General features: G+C 34.0%; 1 protein-coding gene across 2 annotated transcripts; it reads right to left on the bottom strand.

The window, feature by feature from the left end:
- Nucleotides 1-863: 863 nt before the first annotated feature.
- On the bottom strand, nucleotides 864-23152 carry LOC110719040 (mRNA-capping enzyme-like). 2 transcript variants are annotated; one of them, XM_021897954.1, is made up of 18 exons: nucleotides 22964-23152; nucleotides 22365-22526; nucleotides 18156-18291; nucleotides 17670-17821; nucleotides 15032-15115; nucleotides 14883-14945; nucleotides 14177-14317; nucleotides 13886-14089; nucleotides 13098-13211; nucleotides 11507-11556; nucleotides 7042-7204; nucleotides 6793-6918; nucleotides 5293-5415; nucleotides 5087-5185; nucleotides 3518-3607; nucleotides 3171-3255; nucleotides 1381-1511; nucleotides 864-1275 (listed from the first exon to the last, which is right to left on the bottom strand). In XM_021897954.1, the coding sequence occupies exons 2-18, from the start codon at nucleotides 22479-22481 to the stop codon at nucleotides 1129-1131; spliced, it is 2025 nt and encodes a 674-aa protein (XP_021753646.1). In that variant the 5' UTR covers nucleotides 22482-22526; nucleotides 22964-23152; the 3' UTR covers nucleotides 864-1128. The 2 variants fall into 2 exon arrangements, with proteins under 2 accessions (XP_021753646.1, XP_021753647.1); XM_021897955.1 differs by having other exon boundaries at nucleotides 6793-6912; nucleotides 22964-23149.
- Nucleotides 23153-23626: the final 474 nt, after the last annotated feature.

The following is a 23626-nucleotide window of genomic DNA, read 5'->3' as shown; positions in this document are numbered from 1 at the left end:
CAAACTTAGAGGCTATCTATGGATTCCAGAAAAAATCCAACTAATCGAAGTTGGAATCGCTATTTGGTGGATTTAGAGATGGTGCAACTGCACGTGTTTGTGTGCATCATTGCTTGGGTGTTCTCATTTACGAGCTCTCATATTTAAGAGTTAGCCTCTACAAAACCTTGAGTTTTCATAATCCTTATACGGTCCAAACGAGCCACTTCAATAGCAAACTAGAAATAATGGACACTAATGACTAAAATGAGACATACATTGACAGCTAAACCTAAACGAAATACAAAGATTAAACATTAAGCAAATCATCACATACCATCAGGTTATTTTCTTAGAAAATGCTGAAATCTCATAAAATTACACATTTTGGGACCAGCTGCTCCTAAAAGCCAAAGGCAACTCACCGGCAACCAAAGGAACAGAGAAGGCCACCAGCAAGCCACCGCTACGTTCTGTTTCAGACTTATTAGCAGGTGAGTAAGATAGTTGGGAGCTGAGTTAATCCTACTTTTCCATTGATCTCTCAACTAATATTAATTTCTTCTTTAAAAAAGAATCAAAAAATCATAAATTTGTATACTCTAAATAAACCTCAATATAGGGGAACACAAATACAGAATAACATTAAGCCTTTCGTTTTTTATTTTTCTCCTTTTAAAAAGGCAAACATTACACCTTTCTTAAGGCATAGCAACCTAAATAAAATATGGAACCTAGTTAGGTATATGACATCAGGACTAGTTTAGCTACAAGGGCGAACCCTTCAAGTTAAAATAGATGGTACTAGCAACAGACCAAATGGTCTCTTCTCTCTCTCTCAAAACTCCCCTTATCCAAAAAGGGCGAAAAAAAGTGATTAAAAATAAAAGAAAGACGTTATTTAGACAGGAGTCGCGGAACACGGAGAGAGAAGATAAGAGAGCTTATGATGACAATATACACAAATAACCTATTACTACATCTAATTTTTTTAAGGACTACATCTTCTAACTACCTACGAAGATTCAATCCCTCAACTAACAATTATGTAATAATAAAATACAAGCTACCAATATGCCTAATTACACAAACAATTGCTGCGAGGTCATCCAAATTAAATAACCATTGCTGGCAACACAAATTTCCAATTCACCTTCTCTGTGGTGGCGGCTTCCCTTTCTTCATGGCTCTGCTATCACTTTGAATCCTATCAGCATACATAGGTAAGCGAATGATCTCTCCTATCTCGTTTAACAGCACCTCCTCAGTTATATTGTCCTTTATACTTTTCATAACCTGCGAAATGCAGTAAAAAGGCATTACTATTACCGCATTGAGTTGGAAAAGTACAAAGAATTACCCCACGAAATGACATAATTAAGTTTAACATTTGTGCTGGACCTTCCTGTAGGTGTTGAATTCATTTGGAGTGTTCTTATCAATCCTGACTCGCATGCAAACCCAGATGTTTTCCTCGGAATCAAACGAGCATTCGACAATCTTACCAGAGTAGGTAGAGGGATCCACATCATCTGCATGTAATCAAATTTGACTAACATTAAGAGTCTGCAAAAGCGTATGGAAGAAGATGAACTGAAAGTCACATCAGCACCTTATTAACTACCGAGACCACCAAATAACAAATCTATATAAAGGTGTGACGAGACACGAGAGGTAAATGCAAACTGAAAGGATGTTGTGTCACCAAAAGCTCAGAGGATCAGATTGTCGGAGAAATCAATTACACAAATAAAATGTTTTTGCCAAAAAATTTAGTTTTAAAGTTTAAGATATTATTTCAAGTTGATGAATGTCTTTCCAACTCTATTGGTCGCATATACAGTCCACATATATGTTTTGTAAATACTTAATTCAAATAAATGTCATAAAACTCTAGCCCATGATATTGAAACATTTTGATGTCCAAATTTTACCTACTTATATAAAGCTATTTAAGCAAAAACTAAAGTATAACACTTCCTCTGTTTTTTTTTTTATACTTGCAACACACCTTGGCACGCTATTTGAGGAGCTGAAACAGACAGATTAACCTATAAAATTTAAACCGCAACAACTTTACACTTCCTTCTTATCGGTGATAAAATTATTCCACAGTGTGTGGCAAAGTGGTTTGTTGCAAGTAAATAAAACGGAGGAAGTACTTGTCTAGGTATCTTATTCTCTCCATCACCCAACGGAACCAAAAACATGGGGAGATTATATACCAACAGTCAAAAGCACAGCCTAGTGCCCCTATATTTTGAAACTTGCATCCTCATCAAATTTATGTTATAAACTAGCAAAACCGGACCAGAAATTTAGGAAGAAAGTAATTTAAAATCTGGAATTACAAACAATGTAAAATACATTCAAGATTGAGGGTTCATTCTCTCCTCAAATAACTAAATAATTCACCCAACAACATTCTTCATTGTTTTCCCCTCCAAATCTCCATGTTTCTAGAACTAAAAATTTCTTTGCTTTCTAATTACCCAGCACATTACATTACTTAGAACTGCATTCTAGATTTCTAGCTATAATAAGAACCTCTTTTCATACATTTGATTACAAATACAGCACGAACTCTCTTAATCCACTCGTTTAAATTGACTTTCACACAGTGCATCCCAGCAATGGTTAAGGGTTCCCATTTCCAAATTTCCTAGTTGATTCCTGCCTCTTCTTCCCGCGACTGCTTTACAAGGACTAGTTTCTAAAATACCCAAGCATCGTAACAAGTACAAATTCAAAATTTTCTAAAATTGCATTCAACCACAAACTGAAGCACGAACAAGTACAAATTCAAAATTTTCTAAAATTGCATTCAACCACAAACATAGGCTCCATATACTGCTTAACTAGTCCAAGTAATAGCACCAAAACAAAGGCTACTATGTTTCATTTCATGGAAATAGAATCCAACAAGTCAAGGTGGAAAAATAATTTAAAAACAACATAAACCAGAAGCACCAGAATCAATCTAAACATACTTCATTCACATATTCAGCTGCAACTATAAAGTAGTTTGGTTATTTGCAAACAAAAAAAATATGGTGAAAAGAGTCAGCTAAATACCACTGTGCAAACATTGGGGGGGGGGGGGAACAAAGGAATTTTTAATACTTCACAGATTAAAAAAAAAAATTGAAAATTTGCATAAATAAAAAGCTTTGTTAGATGAATATATATACCTCCAAATGTAACCCTGTTATTGTCCATCAATCGCTTTTTTCCTCGATCGTAAAGATAAAGGTTTTCAGTGCCGTCTTCTCCTATCTGCCAACAAAAGTTATCAAGAAACTTTTCGATCATTAGCATATCCGTTAAAGAAACTGGGAATTCAAATGCGCCTTTGTTCAACTCGGAGTAAAATAATATTTTACTCAGTGTTGAATAGACGGATCACCTGAAATTCCTGCATTTAACAAGTAAAATATTTTGATTGAATGTGTTCCAAGAGAGATTTCATGCACACATATTGCCACATATACTATTGTTTCCTTTATAAAAGACAAAGGTAAAAGGCTCGAGACATTACCTCAAAGAGAAAATCAACTGAGTTCATTTCAGGATATTTCCACTTTAAGAGGCCTTGATGCGTCTTGGGAACGTAGGGATCATCCCACCCCTGATTATTAGAAGAACAGATGCATAATTATCATTTCAGGATTTTTAGGGAGAGGAGTCATCAGAAAAACAAAAAATGACAAATACTGAAATAGCTCCCATACATATGCGTAGAACTGTAGAAGATAGTGAGGCTAAAAGAAGAAAACAGCAATCTCAAAGCATTAATAATAATATTTTGAAATTATAAATATTTAACTATTTTAATAAAAGAGAACTTTAGCATTGAAGTTCACAAAAAGAAAAATGAACCAAACCATACATTAAGCAGCCCACTCTATCCTAGGATCAGAATGACAGATAAATCCCTTTTGAATCTACCACAAACCTCATAATTAAAATCCACTGTCAAAGGCCAAAAATTAGAGCATGCACAATTGAAATGCACAAGTTACTAGCTCCAATAGTTCAAAAGAAACAAACCCAGCCGCAAAATACAAGAGCCATATTTTCTTTAATAATTTTAAGGCTTAGCCATGGCCACAATACAGACATGAGCTTATTATAAACAGTGGAATGAGAATGCAACCACCTCCAATTTCCCACTTCACAAGTGATATACCTCGAAACCCTCCCCCCCCCCCCCCCCCCCCCCCTCTCTCTATAAAAAAAAAAAAAAAAAAAAAAAAAAAAAAAAAAAAAAACCCACAGCCGAACTGGAATAAATCAACAATTGATACATCACTGAAGCATACATTGACCTTTGCTTTAGAGAAAGAAATGCATCTTCAGATTTAAGGTTAATAATTGAAAAGTAGGTCTATTAATCAGGAAATAGGAGCAATAAGATGGATTTTTTCATGCAAGCCAATATAGTTGATGTCACAAGGAGAATAATCTCTGAATCACGTTACACATTTAGATACTTCTTGATATGGACTTTTCTCTCTGAAACTGATCATTACCCCTCTTTCGAAGAGTTAGGTGCAACCTTAATTCACACCAGACAGCTACAAACAAGGACAAAAAGGACAGGTTACCTAAGTGTGAAAGATGGTTTCATTAGCAGTTCATTCTATAAAAGAAGCTCCAGTTTTTATGGTGTCTTTATTGAAGCTATTCTAAAGCTGCAACTACAAGCTAGTTTCTGCACAAGATTTTATATGCCGGATACAATTGCAAAATGGTAATAAAGCACTTTTGCTGTTAAATCAAATGATTTACAGCTATCATGGCCTAATACCACACGTCCACAATTGCAGAAAGATCAGAAACCTTGACATTGCAAATGTGATGCGGTTGTGCACTTGTGCTCGATCAAATACTCAGGTTCTCATAAGTAATTGACTTATCTTGATATAGAAAATAAATTGCTTCATAGATTGAGGACATGAGTTCTATACTCTTTGAACCAAATGGGAAAGAAAAAATTTATAGGAAAAGTGATACCCTAAGGAAGCTAAAATCATTTATGTCAGCCCATACGCTCTTAAACAAAAAAATGGGTATATGTATACCACTGTAAAATCAATCAGAGTACCTGAAAAACAAGACCATCAGCTTCATGTGAAAGGTTAGGGATAAATTCCTTCAAAAGCTTCCCAACTGTTGATAGCAACCAAAAGTCCTTCCTTCTAACCTGAAACATTTGGAATAGTATCATTATGAACAGGCATAAGAGGAGCCAAATACAGTATTAAACATACTGTGTTTCCTGATAGCGTCTAGAATGTCAATTGTACATACCCTGAATGGTTCTAGATCATATCTGTAAAGTGGTTTGCCATTTGTGTCCATATTCCGCCGCTCTTGATTACGTGGCTCAACAACCTCTTTCTCAATCAGTTTCCAACGCTCATAAAAAGGCCTCTGCAAGGTACACAATAATGAGAACCTTGTGAGCCATATATAGTCAGAATTATAAAGTTAGATAAATAGATCTTTTATCTCTGCTGTACAAAGGTTTAGATCTCAACAAACTTCAAAATGTTATTACACTGAACACCTAATGGATATAACTCCATGCATTACTGATTAGCATGGCTAAATACCAATGTGAATCGCATGTAGAATTGACCTGGTAGATGGGCTATTGGGCTGTTTGGGGCAGCAGGATTGCAAACACTCAAAATTGTTAGCAAGGAGGGTCAAGTCATGGTCATGGTCATGGTCCTATGGGGAAGGGCTAAGGAGAACCTGATGCAGATCATTGATGGGCCATGTTTAAACTGTAGCTTTTTCATCAATGGGATGAAAAAAGCTGGTTATTAGTTTATTAATGCATTCCAATTTCATCTGAAGTGGCTGATAGTTGTAAGCCATAGTAAGCATATACAGTGGAAAGTAATTCAAATTTTAAAGCAAATCTATTTTTTTTTATATCCAAACTATCAGTAGGAGTAAATTAGCTAGATAGTTTTGTAGATAACTATATAAATAGGACAGGTTAGGAAGAGGGATATAAATCATGTGGGGTATTGTTAGAACCATATCAAAGTATATTTTCATAATATCAACTTTTTATAATTTTAAATTATTGACACAACAAAAACAAAGCCTTAATTCCAAAATGATTTAGGGTTGGCTAACATGAATCATAAGGAACCGTCCGAAAAGGAAAAAGATCATCGCAAAATAATAAATTGAATAAAAGTTGGAAAAAGTGTGTAAAGTGGATGATAGAAAATATACAAATAAAATTCAGGAGAGTTTAAAAGAGTGGAATTTTTACTTATATATTTAGAGATATTAATCATTGAAATAGTGCTTTGGAAAAAGTAGGGAAGAAAAAAAGAAAAAAAAAGTGTCAACTAAACAAAATGGAGGAATTATATTATACTACTCCCTAAAGCACCCTTCCCTCACATATTGACGTATAGCAACCAGTAATATAGTGATGAAACCTCATTCAAAGTGAATGTAATCACATTCTATATCCAGTTACCAGATAAAACAAGACCAACATTGCAAATTCCCCTCTCATCTGCTCACTTATTACATCAAGTGAATAAAAATCCAAATTCTTATATTTTCCAAACAATAATGCAAGTTCAATGCTACATTCATATATTGAGGCACTCAACAACACATGAACAAAGTACCTCCATGCCGTTTTATCTGTACAGATTAAAACTTATTCTTTCACAATAAAAAGAATCATCTTAATGAGTAACACTCAAAGAATAAGATAATCAACATCAAAAAGACGGTGAAATTTAGCAAACTAGTAAAAGCTGAATACCCAACCTCAGCAAGGGACACACGATTAATAGCAATCAAATCATAGATCAGGTATCTCCTCTCTTGCCTCTGGGGATTTATAGTATCAATAACCATTTCTCCATCAAGCAAAGTATACTGGTGAAGCTGAGACTCAAATAAATCAAGAAAAACAAGCATCAGCCAACATAATAATAGTAAAATATATAGAGACCATATAAGCTCAATTACTCAGGTATAAAAGTAAAACAAATTTATTAGATCTTCTCCACATACATCTGTCATGTTTTTACATGGAAAACGCATCTGGACCCTCCGAAATTTAAAGCTTCTATCAACTAGGTAAGCCCCATCAGGACAAAGGAGCAGCATATATCTTGTGCCATCAGCTTTCCATGTAGCATAATAATACCGCTGCCTTAGCAGTTGTAAATTGTCTCTGTAACCAATAAATGCCAAATGAAGCTAATAGCTGTGTTTATAATAAAATCATGCAAGAGATAATCATAAAAATAACAAATTCTGCCAGTTCAAATAGGTTCATGGAAACAAATAATCTAAGATGCAATGACACCAAAAAATGCTCTTATCCAATACTATCAGAATCATCAACACCAACCTCTCCTCTATAACGAACATTCTATGTTGCTTCTGTCGGCACCAAGGACTTTATAAATAATCCTTGTTTACTTGATTCAGACATTTGCAATTTGATGATCAACAATGAACTGATTATGAATCACTTCACAGATATCCTGATCTACTTGTAGGCAGGATCATGATATAATATATTACAAGGACAAATTTCAAGCTATAGCTCTACTTTATAAATAATCCTTGTTTACTTGACTCAGACATTTGCAATTTGATGATCAACAATGAACTGATTATGAATCACTTCACAGATATCCTGATCTACTTGTAGGCAGGATCTTGATATAGTATATTTTAAGGACAAATTTCAAGCTATAGCTCTACTTGAGAACTTATTTGTCAATCAGGGTCGGTAAAACTCTAAACTACTCTCACCTTCCATCAATCAAGTTGGACTCTTCCCCAAGAACTACTCTTCCCGACTCTAAACTACTCTTCCCAAGAACTAATATGTATCTAGTAAATATTTTAACTATTTCGTAACTTCTCTTATTCAAATGAAGAGTGGAAAGCTTTTTTCTGATAAGTAATGTAGATATAAATGATATATATCAGAAAAATACCCCTGCCAGAGGTTGTCACCCAAAATATAAGAGGCCTAGGAACACAACAGCTCAAGCCCCTCGAGTTATCATGAAGCACTTCTTCCTAAAATCATAATCAAGAAACTTTAAAAATTGCTCAGAGCCTAATACATGACTCCAGCGATAGAAACGCCTAAAATATGGGAGCTTAAAACATTGACGAGGGAGAAGAGAATCCTCAAAAACTTATTGGGTTTTTTCTTTCCAACTACACCAACAAATTGCCAACAGAAACATCCAAAAAGAGTATTGATAAAGACTATTGAATTTAGGATCTGGAACACATGAGATAATACACAATCACTAATTCACATTCAATTTTATCACAAAAAAAAATTGGGGAAGAGTTTCGTAAGAGATATTTAATCCACAAGCCCCTTCCAAATATTGCCAGACTACAAGGACGGACATATTTTGAAACATAAGACCCAAGGAAAAACATAATAATCAATTAAGCATAACACTATAAACTTCACAAAAATATTGACGACAAAGCATTGTCTTGCTTCATTGTATCTAAAATCACCCAGATTATATCACAAATTTTCTGAAACGCTTCTCAGCAAATGCCCATAATGATGCTCCTTTTAATTGTCCTCCTGCCCTTAGTTTTCTAATGTATTACTTCCTCCGTTCTATTAATATTGCAACAATGGACTTTTTGCACTATTCATCACTCTTGTTTGACCATATAATATGATTTATACGTTAAGCAAAATATAGTCAAGTGGGATCTTGTTGGATTCGTCTCATAAAATACTTTCACAATATCAACTTTTTATAATTTTTACTCTTACACAATTATAGATATTTAGCATATAAAAGGTGTTTCGGGATGCGTAATTTCCTCCTTGTTGCAATATTAACAGAACGGAGGAAGTATATAACTCCACACTAACATTACATTCTCCCTACACAACTTTGGATGTAAAACTTTTAACAGAATTGGCTACACCGTAATGAAAGGCAGGAGAATCAATAAAACAAGTAACTTAGGATACGAATAAACAAAGGTAAGGTGATTCTATTGTCAAAAACAGTGTTACCTATTTTGTTGTATACTTAGTTTTAAAAGGCACAAATCGCACCAAGGCGCAAATGGTCCTTGCAGCCTAGGCGCAAGGCGAAGGCGTGCGCCTTTTGTATGCAACGCGCATGTATTTATATATTTATTTCAAATTAATTTTTACTTTGATAGTACTTAATACCAATTAAAAAGATTCATAATAAATTAAATAATGATATATTTAAAGCTAAGGTAGTGTGAATTTGAAAATATGTCCATCATTCTTCAATTTATAACTTAAATCTTAGTTATTTTCCTTAAGGCGCAAAGGTGCACCTTACCAAAGGCACTTTGAGGCGCACGAGGCGCGCGCCTTTCGTAGGTGACTGAGCCTTGCCAAGCTAAAGCCCATTTCCCAGAGCCTGGGACTGTGGCGCACCCGAGGCGCGCTTTTTAAAACCAAGGTTGTATACTTGTATGCTTTAGTACAAGAAATATAATTCGTAGCTGGCTGATTTGCAGGTGAATTGAAATTGATTGTCCTGTAAATTTTTTGTTGGTTTAATATGTGATTATCAATAATCTGGATTTTTTTTATTCACTGTAGCGTTAGCCTGTAGGTTAGTAGGTGGTGTTTATTATATTTATTCTTTTTTCTTTTAATTTCTAACTTTTGTTTGTGTTCGTTAATACATTACGGAATATATTGACTAGTTTTTCTTCTAGTTTGTGTTGTATAGATTTTTTTTTGAATTATTTTATGGATTTATATTTTGCTGAATTTTTTATGCCATACCCGTTTTTTGGACCTTTGATTTTGCCGTATCCCATTCCCGTTCCAGTTTTTGTACCCGTTCCCATTTCCGTGCAACCTAGCATATTAGCATTATGCCAAATTTATTTCTTCATCATTTTTTACCAAGAAACCGACAGATGGAACCTTGTGTAGACTGTAAGGAAGTAAACAATCCAACATTAAGAAGGCAACCAACGGCACCTTGAATAATCTATTGACCTAGTAAACGTCACTACAATTGGAAATTTTCCTCTTACACAACTGCTCACTTTGTAGTAAACAGATGTATTCTGACATAAAGTTGAACATTCTCGGATCTTCAGAGAAGCAACTTTTTGTTTATATAATTTTTTTATTGCAGACAAAATTCCTAGGACCTATATCAACAAAGTTCCTCCTTCAGTAGCCATCCTCTATTCATTCAGGTTATATATGCTCACCCAAGTCCATGGTATTTGGTTGTGCTACCAAGATATTAATGTACATAAATTCAAATTTAATAAACTCTTTCTGCAAGTTAGTACGAGTCTTACAGATACAATTCAGCAAAAGGCCACAAGACAGTACATATGAAATAATGGGACTTTATTCTACAATGAGTTGGAATACAGAATCAAAAAATTTGGCGGAAGATATTAGTGATGAGGATAAGTATGTAACGGATTGTTAATAGGGTTTATGGTTTCTTGTAGAAATAGTCTCACTCTTTTTAGAACATCTTATGCTTAAATTTGTCATCTTTTCCTCTCCCTTAAAATTTAATTTTCTTGCCAAAAGATATGAGCACATGTGAAAACTGCAAAGTTTTTTTTCCTGATGGAAGATGATCCAAACAACCCACTGTAATATTATTCTATACAATCTGAGTGCAAAGACCTCTATACGTCTCTTTTAAGTGTTCAAGTACTATTAACACTTTACAACAATATTTTTGAGGATGAACAAAAAAACCTTCAAACAATTTCATTCAAAAGACTTCTCTTGAGATATAATAACAAATGGTTTATATTTCCATACTCCTTCCGTGCCACAACAGTCTTTCCATTTCGTTTTGGCACACAGTTTAAGGAGAGGGTAAAAAATTTAGGCAATGTTCAGTTCACCTGATAGATTTTTCTAATCTGGTCTGATTTGATTTCCTAATTAGACAAACTTGAGATTATGTTACAATAATCATATTTGCTTAAGTCGAACAGTACAAAGCCTAAGTGGGATATGCTGGGGACATGTTGACTGAGTAGGCAAGTTAGGCAGGAGAGAGGAGGAAATAATTAATAATTCCTCCGTTTATATTCACTTAACCCATAGAGCCTTTGACACAATATCAAAAGGAAAGGACAGAAATTGTAATTGGTGCAGATGCTGTACTTTCTTAACCCCAATTGTTAACCCCACGTGCACTTTATAAGATAACTTAGAGATTTTATCTACCAAAAGCTTACCAAATATAGTATGGTTCAAGTAATGACATTTGCATTTTAGGAGTGTTAGTCAAGTAAATAAAACAAAGGAAGTAGTCTTTATTGGTGGATCCATGCCAAATAAGGAATTGGGAAGAATATTTGGAACTAACAGAAATGGTAAATTTGGTAGACTGCTTAAGGTCAAAGGAATTAACAACTACATTCAAAGTAGAAAGTCCTCAGAAAACAAATGTTCCTATAATACAGTAAAAGCTAACAAAATCGGTGCAACTGTTACCTATCAAGAGACACTGGATGTGACCCTGGAAATTGTATATTTCCCCGACCCTGCAACATAAAACAGTGTGGTAAATAACACAGAACACGAATTTTCAAAAAAAAAAAAAAATCCTAAGGTCTATGCCATGTGTCAAAAAAACATAACCCAGAATCTATGCATGCTACATTGAGCACGTACAGCAAAAATTAGGTTTTAAAATTTTACATGATAGCACAACATGCGGTAAGGATCATATGATTTGAGATTCAGTAGAAAATAGATGTACCATGCACAATTCCAGATATATAGATCTTAGTTCTCAAACACATTATTGTAAGGAACCAAGAGGAATCTTGGGAAATAACCAAAGTAAAATAAACAACTCAAATTGCAAATCTTACCAAGCAAGTGTTTGAAAATTCTGAAAAGCAGACACAAAACGAACAAAATTACTTGTTTAAAAAAAAAAGTGTAGCACAAGAGGTTCTCCATAAACAAACAAAAGAGAACACTGAGACAAAGAGTAAATCAGAATGCTATAGCTTTAAAATAGCAAAGAATTAAATTATAAAAAGAACAGAATTGAAAGCTGAAAACCAGAGGCAGCCCAACACCATTATCATGCTTTTGAAGCCATCAACAAAAGTATATATTTTTTTTCTTTTCTGAACAAGAATAACCCAATATCTCCCACCACTTACTCTCCTTAAACTATGTGCCCAACAAAGTGTGTAAACCTTTCAAGGGCAGAGGGAGTAACAAGGTTTCTAAAATGAAGAAATGAGGCATAGATTGTTCTGCATTGATTTTTTTTTTTTTTTTTTTGGGTGTGTTGTCCTGATGTGTTACCTACAAGAACAAAATATTAAGTTCTTAAATAAGGTTAAAGGCTGAAAAAATTTAATTTAAATTTAAATTAGAATAAAAATAAATTAATAAATAAAAACAGTTCCTTAAAATTTCATCCTAACTAAAGACACTATACAACTACTGAAGGAGAGACATTTCAAGATGTTACTTTTTCCCTTTAATGGAAAATTAATTACAAGGATCAGGTATGAAAAGGTAACCAAAGTACAGTCAAAGAATAAAAAACATATTCTTTCTCGCTCAAAGGAACCCTAGCCCAATCCTTCATAGATTGTGGCTACCATGGCAATTTTAGCAAACAGTAAACCCAATTATTACAATTTTAAAGTTGCCTACGTTAATGTTTTCTTCAATAAAGAACATCTCTTCATTTGTAAAATTGAGCTATCTCATCTTTTAATGGTTGAATGATCTCTCCTTATAATAAGAACCAAACGTCTGAATTAAGGTCTAATATTTTAAACACCGCACACAAATTGTCTAATGTAATTACATGGAAATAAGATTAAAACCCTAATTTTCTTACGAAACTCAACTTCCCAATCTAGAGAGGATATAAAATATGTGGATACTTGAATTCTGAGCTAACTAAAGAAAGATCTACAACGGGAAAATCCCCAAAAGGCCAAACAACTATATATTGAACAGACCCACACATCTAGTTCAACAAAACAGGAATTTCAGACAGATAAATTGCCCTAAGAATATATAGTTTGCAGCTTCAGAAGAAAACAAGTACCGTAGTCTTAAGGATTTCGCAGCAAAATCTCTGCAATTGAAATTCTTGCTGATCAGGTATTTTATCCCCTAAGACATCATCATTGGTCAATACTACAGCATTCTCCAGTTTTTCCTGAAAAAGGAAACTAAACATCAGAATGCATAATACAAAAAATTAAAGCTAAGTTACCAATGAAGCACAGACGCCAGTCTAATTTATTGACTAATGGTCTTGTTTACTACACAACAAAAGCAATTGTAGGAGTTAGTTGACAGCAGAAATCAATTAACCAGCAAATTTATAAGAGAAACTAAGACAACTCAAATAAAGGGCATAGCCTATAAGAAGATATGGAATAATTTATCAAGGAGCTCTGAAAAGTCTTATCACTAGTTACAAGTGCACTGCATTACAGTACAAGAGCTAAGGACCTGTTCGCTTCAGCTTAATTTCTGTTCAGTTCAGTTCAGCTCCTAGTTTCCTTCTCTCATAAAATATTTATTTCAGCTCAATTCAGTTCAGTTCAGCTCCAATCAGTTCAGCTTAGTAAACGTGAACAGGCCCTAAGACTCTTGCTTAAATTCATTTTCAAACTTCAAGTGGAGCATAATATCATGTTTTCCCACTTGAGTATAATTTTGCAAGTATGGTTCACAACTTGGGCTTTCAAACTTGAGGAAAGGACATAAATGCATCTAAGTGTCACAGGGACTTTGGCCACACATATATCTAATAGAGTTGCAAGTCAAGGCTTAAATAATAACGGTGTATTGCAGTATGATGTCCCAAACATAGAAAATACATACATTCGTCGAAGCATATGGAACCCCATCATCATCTTCTGGAAGAGCTTCGCCATTTAGATCAAAATCAGAGGACCTCTTCCACTCAGGGGTATGGGGACATACAACTAAGTCACTTCTAGTTTCATGGTAGAAAGCAAATAATGCATCAATGTAGTCTGGTTTATAGATCCCTGGAGGCCGAGCTGCTGCAAATCTTTGTATAGCCTGCTCATAAGAAAATAAAGTACTTAAGACATTAAGCATCAGATAATGATAAATAACACGCTAACTAAGAACAAAAACTAAACTGACCTCAGCAACACAACTAGCTTGCTGTGTACGCATCAAATAATGAACTATCATGTAACCAGTTCGATTGTGGCCATGAGTGCAATGAACTAATACATACTTCTTGGGTTGTCTCTCATTCTGATTGAATATAAATTGTGCAACCTGAAATTCCTCAATGAATGTAAGATTGTAAAATACAAATATAGATAAATGAGCAACACTTGGCAATGTATGTTTACCAAATAAAAATTGATAAGAGGTAATGTGCCTACACCCAAATACAATCTCCCTCTCAGACATAATGTTGGGAGCCGAATAAAAATTGTTAAGAAAACTAAATATTTCCTCCATCCTCTTTAAACTGCAATAATTTGACCATCACACTTGCAACACACAATTTTGACCATTATATCTAAATAATTTAATTATCCAGCAGAAGAACTCTATAAAGTTAACCTTTCGAAAGTATGCATTGAGACCCTAATGAAAAAATCTTTAGCATAATAACATTTGTTCAGAATGTATAAATAAATAATGGTAAAAAATTAGCTTATGAATATTGCAATAGTCAAATCGTACCAATCAAAAGAGAATAGATGAATAATTTACCAAGTACATAAATGCAATGCTACATAATTATTTATACATTGATAATCCTGATTCTTGATTCATCCCCTGCTACTCTAAATGTGCACGCACACACATAAACATTCTAAATTCTACTCACCTCAAAGACAAAGGTGTTTACAGACTCATTATCTGGTACAGAATCACGACCCTGGCATCGAATCTATAAAGAAATTGTATAGGTCAATTAATTAAACATAAAAACCAAGAAAATCAGTTCATTGAGGGGCTTTTAAGAATTTAACGTACCTTTAGATATTTAAGACCTTCCTTCTTAAAATCACTTGGTGAATAATACCGATCTGTATTTGTCAAATCAACTATCATACCAAGCTGAAAAAAAGCATCTACATCAGTCATTTACTTCACCAATATAGCAATCACATCATACATTAAAGGACAGGCAAGACCGTGAATTAATAAAATAAAAAGGTAAAGTACGCCCAAATATTTAATTCATATCAGATCCCAAAACAAGGACCTATGAAAAAAAGAATCAGGAACCATCAAAAGGACTCTTGCAATCAGAATGAGTGACTTTCTAGAAGAATTGATCAGTAATATATCATTCAGTCTAAGAAAATGTTAAAAAGAAATCAAATTTCTGTCCACTATCAAGCAAGTACAAAACCAGAAAGGCCAAGATATAAAATGTGCAACTTCTTTTCCCTGAAGTTCAAAAACTATAATATAGTAATATACACCTTGTTCAGTTATCAACCAAAATCATCTTTCTGGACTCTGGAGGTGTTAGGTGGATGCCTGGTTAACTGATTCGGCCTTCATCCCCAATTCTCCAAGGATAGGCTACTCCCATTTTCCAAAAATTGATAGACAATATTAGGAATAGAAAACCAAGTGGGTGTTTCTCACATGCCATACATAAGGTGGAACAGGGAAAAAACTACATGCCCACAAAAGCATTGAATTACCTAAGAGGCTAAGACAGAATTTAATTCCAAATAGATTCCAAAGCTTGTGATACTTTCTACAAGGAGAATGACGGAATCAGTGAATGGCAAAGGGATGTAACAACATTCCCAGTTACTTTTTACTTAACACCCTTAACAATAAATATTTGAATTTTGGAAAAACAAGATGAGTCAAAAAAACCACACAAAAAATTGATATTTCTAAGAAATTAGTGTCAAAATACGGCCAAAGCTGATTCAAATCACGAAATGACCTAAAAATATGAAACTGAAATTTTAAGAATACAGATCAATACACCTTTATTAAGAAATTAGTTTGACTTATTCTTGATTTGGCACTGCAGATAATGTGCAGGAGCACTAGCTATCCTATAGAACTCAGGCCACCGATAAATTGGGACCTCGCATAGCACCTTATTCTCTACAGCTATTTAAGTATCAAAACAAAAAGGGAAATTCTATGTGGTAATCACGAATTTTTATTTTTTCTCAGTGGTAAAGTCTGAAACTTTTAATTATCAATGGTAATCACAAATCAATATTACTAAGTCAGTGGTAAATTAAGTTAAATAAATTGTTAATTTTTAACCATGGTTTAACTATTGTAACTGTAAAAAGACGCAACTACCCCCATTTAATTTACCCCAACCTTCTTTCTTCTTCCTTTTTTTCTTTCCACCTCCATTAATTCTTTCTTCTGCCACGAATTCCCCACCTTTTTCTTTTTCTTTCTTTTCTTTTTACATTCCTCCATTATTTCTTCAATCCTCGATCGTGGACTCGTGGTTAATTGAAGATAGACGGAGAGGAAAGAAAAAATTAATGATTTTTAGGGATTGTATCAAGCGATTACGGGTTCAAACCTCAAGGCAAAGCTGCTCCAATGGCGGGTGCTAAATCCGGCATCAATTCTTCTTCTTCTTCTTCATCTTCTTCAAATACTGATTTTAATTTCGAGATCAAAGGGTCAAAAACGGCGTGTCGATGCTCGTTTTGGTGCTCATATTGGGATTATTGAGGTGTGGATGGTGGGGGTCTCGGGGGGATTTGAGACGCCGTCAACCGGGCCAAGCTAAGCGCCGGCTACGGAGGGGGGATGGCGGTTGGCTGGTGGGTGGGGAGGGTTTGGAATTTTATTTTTTTTAATTGAAGGGTACTAATGTAAATTCAATGTTACTTAACCAAGATTAACCGTGGTTAATCGTTTAAAGATATTTTATTATCATCAATGTTATCATTGGCTTAATAATATTAACTCGTGATTAGCACTGATAATAAAAAATTTCAAACTTCACCACTAAGATAAAAAAAAAGACGGTGATTACAAAAAATTTCCGAAACAAAAAATATGACAACAAAAAATGTATCAATTGCATTTGTCTATCATTTGATTAGACCCTAGGTAAACGGTTGGAGCTATAAAGCAATCTTCATCAAAAAAAAAATAGATCACAGCTGAAGCCCTTAAGAAAGCCTTAGGCACTACTAAAAATACTGCCATAGAAATGTACCCAATTATAGATCTTCCTTCACTCTTCAAATCATAACTAGTATATGTCATTCAATTTTTTATCAAAGGACATGCCATACTTATAAAATACAAAAGAAATAAAATAAGGGGGAGAAACTAAAAGACTAAATGGCTTCACTATGAAAAAGAAGATTTTTTTAATTTTTAAGAACTTAAAAAGGAAAAATTTTAACAAGAATAAATCCTAAGTCTATAGAAAACAAATTTATTTCTGCCTAATAACCCTAGTAAGAACTTATCGAAAAGCTTCAAATCAATGCACAATAAGTCACACTTTATGTAATCTGACAAATTTAAAACAAGTTAACATACATGCTTCCAAATTAGATGGTCCATATGCTGGACATCACGCACTCTAAAATTATCGTCAGATAGGAGAAGTAAAAAAAATATATATATATATAAGTTAGTTTGAATATCTTACTTTGATATTCTTCACTCTTGTTAAATGAAACAATTGACGGAAAGCATATCTTTTGCCTGGACCAATGCAATCATTAAAACTTTCATCAAGTGGAACTTTAGATGGGACAATAAAACCAACTTCCTGACCAAAATTTGGACAATCCAGCCAACCTGTTTATACACAATAAAATGTATTCCTAAAATGTGTCATATAGAGAGAATATATAATAAGAAAGGTTAGGTAAGAAGGAATTGCAGATATATAACCATTAACATATTGCCATCCATAAATTTTAAATGATACATTTATCTTGCTCAGACACCTCCACAATCATATATTTAAATTATTTATTCTACAAATACAAAGAGTAACAGTGTAGCCCTATAATAAAGACTTTAAAAGTATATGGACTACAGTAAAATTTAACCAAGAAAAATTTTCCAAGTTTAGCCCAGGTTTAAACATGATAAAGTGGATATAACCAATATGCTTGAAGAAGCTTACCAGGGGGTAGCCTGTTTCTGTCAGTTTTCAACTTCTTCAAAATAGGCCCTTCATCACGCTCCAAGGGCCTGGTTACTCGCATTGGTCTATCATCAATCGGATCTCTTCTTATTCGCTCCCGTCTTTCTTCACGCTCCTAAACAATAACAGTTGAACTGAGTTTATCAAGGCCAAAAATATTAAAAGACTGAATCACCAACCAAATATCAAGAAAGAGTGCTACACATATAAAATAACAAGGCTTGTATTGGACAGTTATAAAACGCTTCTTAAATGGAAATCTCATTCTAGACAAAGATATTAGACAACAATATCTCATCAAAACACTGTTTCAACATCTATGAGTAGTTACAGCATCAAAAGATGTCAACGAATTTGTTAAGCTTATGACCTTCTCTTCCTTTTTCCAGTCACAAGGAAAAGGAAGGAAGAGAATAATATCAACAGAAGGCCCCAAAGGCCCAAAATGACAAAGAATAATAATACTACCACCACCAAGTGAAGATCCTACCAATATCAGTTGTGAGGAGAACAAGATGCACACAATCTTGTCTATTAAATGATTCTTTAAGAAAGCATTTCAAGGGAGGTACAGCAGCAACAATGACAAAATAACAAAAAAAAAAAAAAAAAAACCTATCCACATATTGTACATAAAGAAAATGGCAATAGCCTCAATGCCAATTTCATTGCCATGCTTCAGCGTCCCTTGACAAACTACTAAATTATACTTTGTATAATATAAATTTTTAAAATTTTCCCTTTGGCTGCCAGTTTTTTTTCAATAAATATGGCTGCTACATGAAGTGAGCCCATGACAAGAAAGCTGGATTTAAACAGCCATGAAACTTTAAAGAAAAATCCTTCTCAAGTAATATTATAAGCAAATGGCTCGACAAAAATATGTTATTGTTCATTGGAGCAAATGTCCCGTTCAAATTCTTAGAAAAAATAATTTGGAATGGGCTATTAGATATTTAGATTATATTCCTTTGACTTAACCTTTTGAATTGTCAGCCTGAAGAAAGGCTGGTAGCCACACATAATAACACTTATAAGAGTCTTTCATGATTCCGCCTCTCAATTCCCAAAAATTTGAGACCTGGATATTTTGACCACAATCGCACAGGCAACAATAGGACTCAAACTTCTTTTCAGAATGTAGGGTTGCAGGAAAGTAGAAATAATTAGATGGCAGAGATAACCAAATGAGATAAATGAGAGGGAGGAGAGACGATAATGAGGATTCCTCAAACATGTGAGCCTATTAATTTGAGCTCACACGCACAATGGAGAAGCAAGGAAGGAGCGTAGTAGAAAAAGAGGAATCAAAGCAAAAGCTTAGGAGAGAGGATGGAGTCATACAGCAACTGATAGATTGGGCTAAGAATATTATCTTGATTCTATTTATAGGCCATTGCATTATTAGGCAGTCGAGGCGGGTAATAGCTGGTCATCTTGTAAAGGGCCAAAAGCAAGTTGTGGGTCTTTAGTGGGTGAACTGATAAATGAGCAAGAGAAAAAAGAGAGGGAGACAAAAGTACGTACTTAAGAATAGTAAACACTACATGAAAATTATTTAGCCTTATCTACGACATGAATTCTATTTAGCCTTATCTGTTTTCTTCTATATAATTATCCGGCAATATTCTATTGACCATGTCCAATAAAGATCCTATCTATTAACAGCCTTCTCCAAAAATAAACTTTATAAATTGACCCCAATCCTATACCCATTGGTTGACACTATCCAATAACAACACCTACATCAAAACATAAATGTAATGGATATTGACCATCAAACTCTATCTCTGGTTAAATCGGATTTTTTTGGATGATCAAAGTTTCAATTCCAATAAAAAATCATAGCATTGATAAAATAAAGACAAGGAATCCTGGTAGTAAGTACACAAGACTAACCTCAGCAAACAACCATATACGGTAATGTAAAACCATAATATTAGCAAGTATGAATAAAAGATGCTCCACTGTCTCAATAATCCTATACCCATTGGTTGACAATATCCAATAACAACACCTACATCAAAACATAAATGTAATGGATATTGACCATCAAACTCTATCTCTTTGAAGTGAGGCGCACTGTATAAACAGTTAAAAAATTGGCAGAAAATTGCTTCAGGTGCGCCTAATTGAAAACGCCTCGCCCAGACCCCAAAAAGCTCTTACCCCCTATCGCCTTGCGCCTCAGCGCCTTAGGCGCGCTTTTTCAAACACTGCTATGAACAGTCAAGGACAAAAGAAAATCGAGGGTCATAAAACCAAAAATATCATCATCCAGGAAATGCTTTGGCCCCATTGCCTTGAGATGATCTTACAACTAATGTGTAGAAGACCTTGTAAGTAACCTAGGTCCGTATATTCATCAGAGTACTCTAGTTACATAAACACTAGCATAGATGCATAAAGTGGGGTATCAGAGCTTGGTTCAACATTTCAAATCTATACATTATTAAAGTAAAGCTGGATGAATGTGAGGACTCTAACAGCTAAATACTCTTCTCGCGTAGTGCCATGTCATACACACTAAAAAGGGATGATTATGTCTCATTTACTAATATAAACCATAGTGACATGACATACACACTAAAAAGGCAACCAAGATAATTATATCTTCAATCACAGTCCAATCAAATTAAATAAGGAATAGTTAAGTGCTTAAGTCTCACTTACTTACATAAATGCAAGATTAATCTCTTTCCCTCTAAACTAATACATGTTTAAATTATTATCTTCATCATTATCTTACATTCATAGAGGCTAATCCCCACATCTAAGTTATACTCATATCATCTTCCTCAACGCCACATCATTTCTCTCCAACAAAATTTAGTACACAAGCATATAGTCAGATGGAAAGGAAAAAGGAAATCTACTGACACAATAAATCGAATGTTTGACATAGCAATATAAATGTCTAAGATAAGATATGTCGAATAGAGTTTTAAAAAACTGACGCAAACAATGAAACATTGAGAGCCATAATCAAATAGAATAAAATATTCCATTGTTTTTCAATTAGACTGCATCTAGGGAAATTAAATAATTTTTTTTATATAATAATTGAAGCCTTGATATGATGAAGAGAATGGGAATGGGGAAGAGTGAAGGTGGGAGTATCATTACGCTGTAGATAGGATAAATAGAATTAATAAAAATATAAATTTTACAAATAAATTATAGTTTATTTTACTTTACAAAAACTGAAAGCATGGGCAAACTAGTAGGTGCAAATACAAGATCGGTCTATTTTCCTCATCAAATAATCTATATCTATACTAATCTATTAAAAGGCATTTATAAAAACGTCTATGCGCCACATAGACTAAGTTAATGACTCTTCCAAAATTATGCCATGTCACTTCACTAACAAATCATGACGCCACGCCACTTCACAAAACACTTGATGGAGCCACGTCACCCACCCAACATCTCAACATGCCACATCATCACTAAATATAAAAATATGAAGATAAGAGGATTTGAACCCCAAACCACTTACAACAAACTCGACTATTTAGCCGTCTAAGTTAATTATCAAACACGTTATAAATATATATACATAAAAGTATAAACCACATGGTTTAATTATTTAAAAAAAAAACACATATTCATTCAAAGAAAATTAAATCATAAATGACAATGTATATTAATGATCAACTAGTTTCATGTAATAGTCCGGGCAAAAACTAGTCTATACTAATCTATTAAAAGGCGTTTATAAAAACGTTTATGCGCCACATACATGCTTCCAAATTATGCCATGTCACTTCACTAACAATTCATGACACCACGTCACTTCACAAAATTGGAGCCACGTCACCTACCCAACATCTCAACATGTCACATCATCACTAAATATAAAAATATGAAGATAAGAGGTTTTGAAGCCCAAACCACTTACAACAAAATCGACTATTTAGTCGTCTAAGATAATTATCAAACATGTTACAAATATATATATAGAAGTATAAACCACATGGTTTAATTATTAAAAATAAAAATAAAAATAAAAAATAAAAATAAAAAATAAAAAAAACACATTCATTCAATGAAAATTAAATCATAAATGACAATGTATATTAATGTTCAGCTAGTTTCATGTAATAGTCCGGGGCCCAAAAACTAGTTCATAATAAAACACCATCGAAGAAAAATTCAATCAATTAAGTAAAGAGTTCAGCATACCCGGCGAAGAGTTTGAACAGATGTCTCTACGTTATCATGTCTCGCCACATCTTCCTCAAACTGGTGTTCAAAATACCCTTCATCTTCTTCCGGCGAAGGTGAGACATTCAAGTCCATTAGACTACTCAATCAACACCAAGCATGAACCGGAAAATTTAATATCTGCATTACACATCATCAACCGCAACATTAACCACATGCAGTCGATAACAATCATACACTCTTTTAAAAACTTCATACTTCGAAATCATGCATTTAAAACAGCCGAGAAGAGGTCTAATTTCATAGTTCAATCCAAAAATTAAAGCATTCTGCAATACATTAGAAACCAAATTTGATTCAATTATCAAAAAAATCTCGAAAAATCACATAATTTTAGGGATACCTGATTCAATCATCAAATTAAGCTCGTAATTTTCTTTTCTAGCAACATAATCGCTGGTTATAATCTCTCATAATCTTAGTAATTAAAACCAACAATTGAGATTTTCGAACCCTAAACTTACTGCACTAACAATTAAATTAAATTAAATTAGATCAAAGATAAACCCTAGATTGTGAAATTGATATGATGATTACAAATAGAAACAAGAACTAACCTCAGAAGTTGCTTCAATGGGGGATACAAATATTAGAAGGCGCGTCAATGGAGGACGTTACGTGCGCTTCAATGGAGAACGTGAAGTGCGCTTCAATGGAGAACTGAGAGAGAGACAAGGAGAAGGTAGGGCTACGTTCGTTTTTTTTTTTCCTTTTCTTATTGACAATTAGAGCAATTCAATGGGTTGGAGCCCCATTAAAAAGCCTTGACCGTACCTGTTAAAAATGGGTCAAATCCGTCCGATAACTAAATTGGGCGGTCGTAATAGGGTCATTTAATTATTGATCCTTGACGGATTGAAATTAAAAATAGGAAAAATTGTTATTATTAAACCCAACTTTGCTTTGTCCACTAAAAATAATACAAACTTTCGTTTATTTTTAATTAATCCCAACTTTATATCATGTCCGCTCAAAATAATCCCAACTGACTTGCAATTGGCTAAACAAGTTAACATTTGTGAGTTGGATTTTTTTTTTCTTGCACACATGTCACCACGTGATTGGTCAAATATTAAAAAAAAACAACCAAATTAAAAATAAAAAATAATAATAAAAAAAAGGCAGCCACCCTAAAAGGCAATCGGAATCGAGGAGGGGATGGGAGGGGTGGGATGGTCGGAATCGAGGAGGGGATGGGAGGGGTGGTCGGATTCGCGGGG

This window comes from Chenopodium quinoa, unplaced genomic scaffold (assembly GCF_001683475.1).
Source record: "Chenopodium quinoa cultivar QQ74 unplaced genomic scaffold, ASM168347v1, whole genome shotgun sequence".
Classification (NCBI taxonomy): Eukaryota; Viridiplantae; Streptophyta; class Magnoliopsida; order Caryophyllales; family Amaranthaceae; genus Chenopodium; species Chenopodium quinoa.
The sequence above is the reverse complement of the archived record's forward strand: the minus strand, read 5'-3'. Positions and strand labels throughout refer to the sequence as shown.

What these genes read in the sequence shown, in the direction of transcription:
- LOC110719040 (XM_021897954.1), bottom strand. Translation starts at nt 22,481, where the DNA reads ATGGACTTGAATGTCTCACCTTCGCCGGAAGAAGATGAAGGGTATTTT. An exon ending in ATCGTGTGTCCCTTGCTGAG is followed by an intron (nt 5,416 to 6,792) that starts GTTGGGTATTCA and finishes TGTACCTTGCAG; the next exon opens with AGGCCTTTTTATGAGCGTTG. An exon ending in TAACAGGGTTACATTTGGAG is followed by an intron (nt 1,512 to 3,170) that starts GTATATATATTC and finishes GATTACATGCAG; the next exon opens with ATGATGTGGATCCCTCTACC.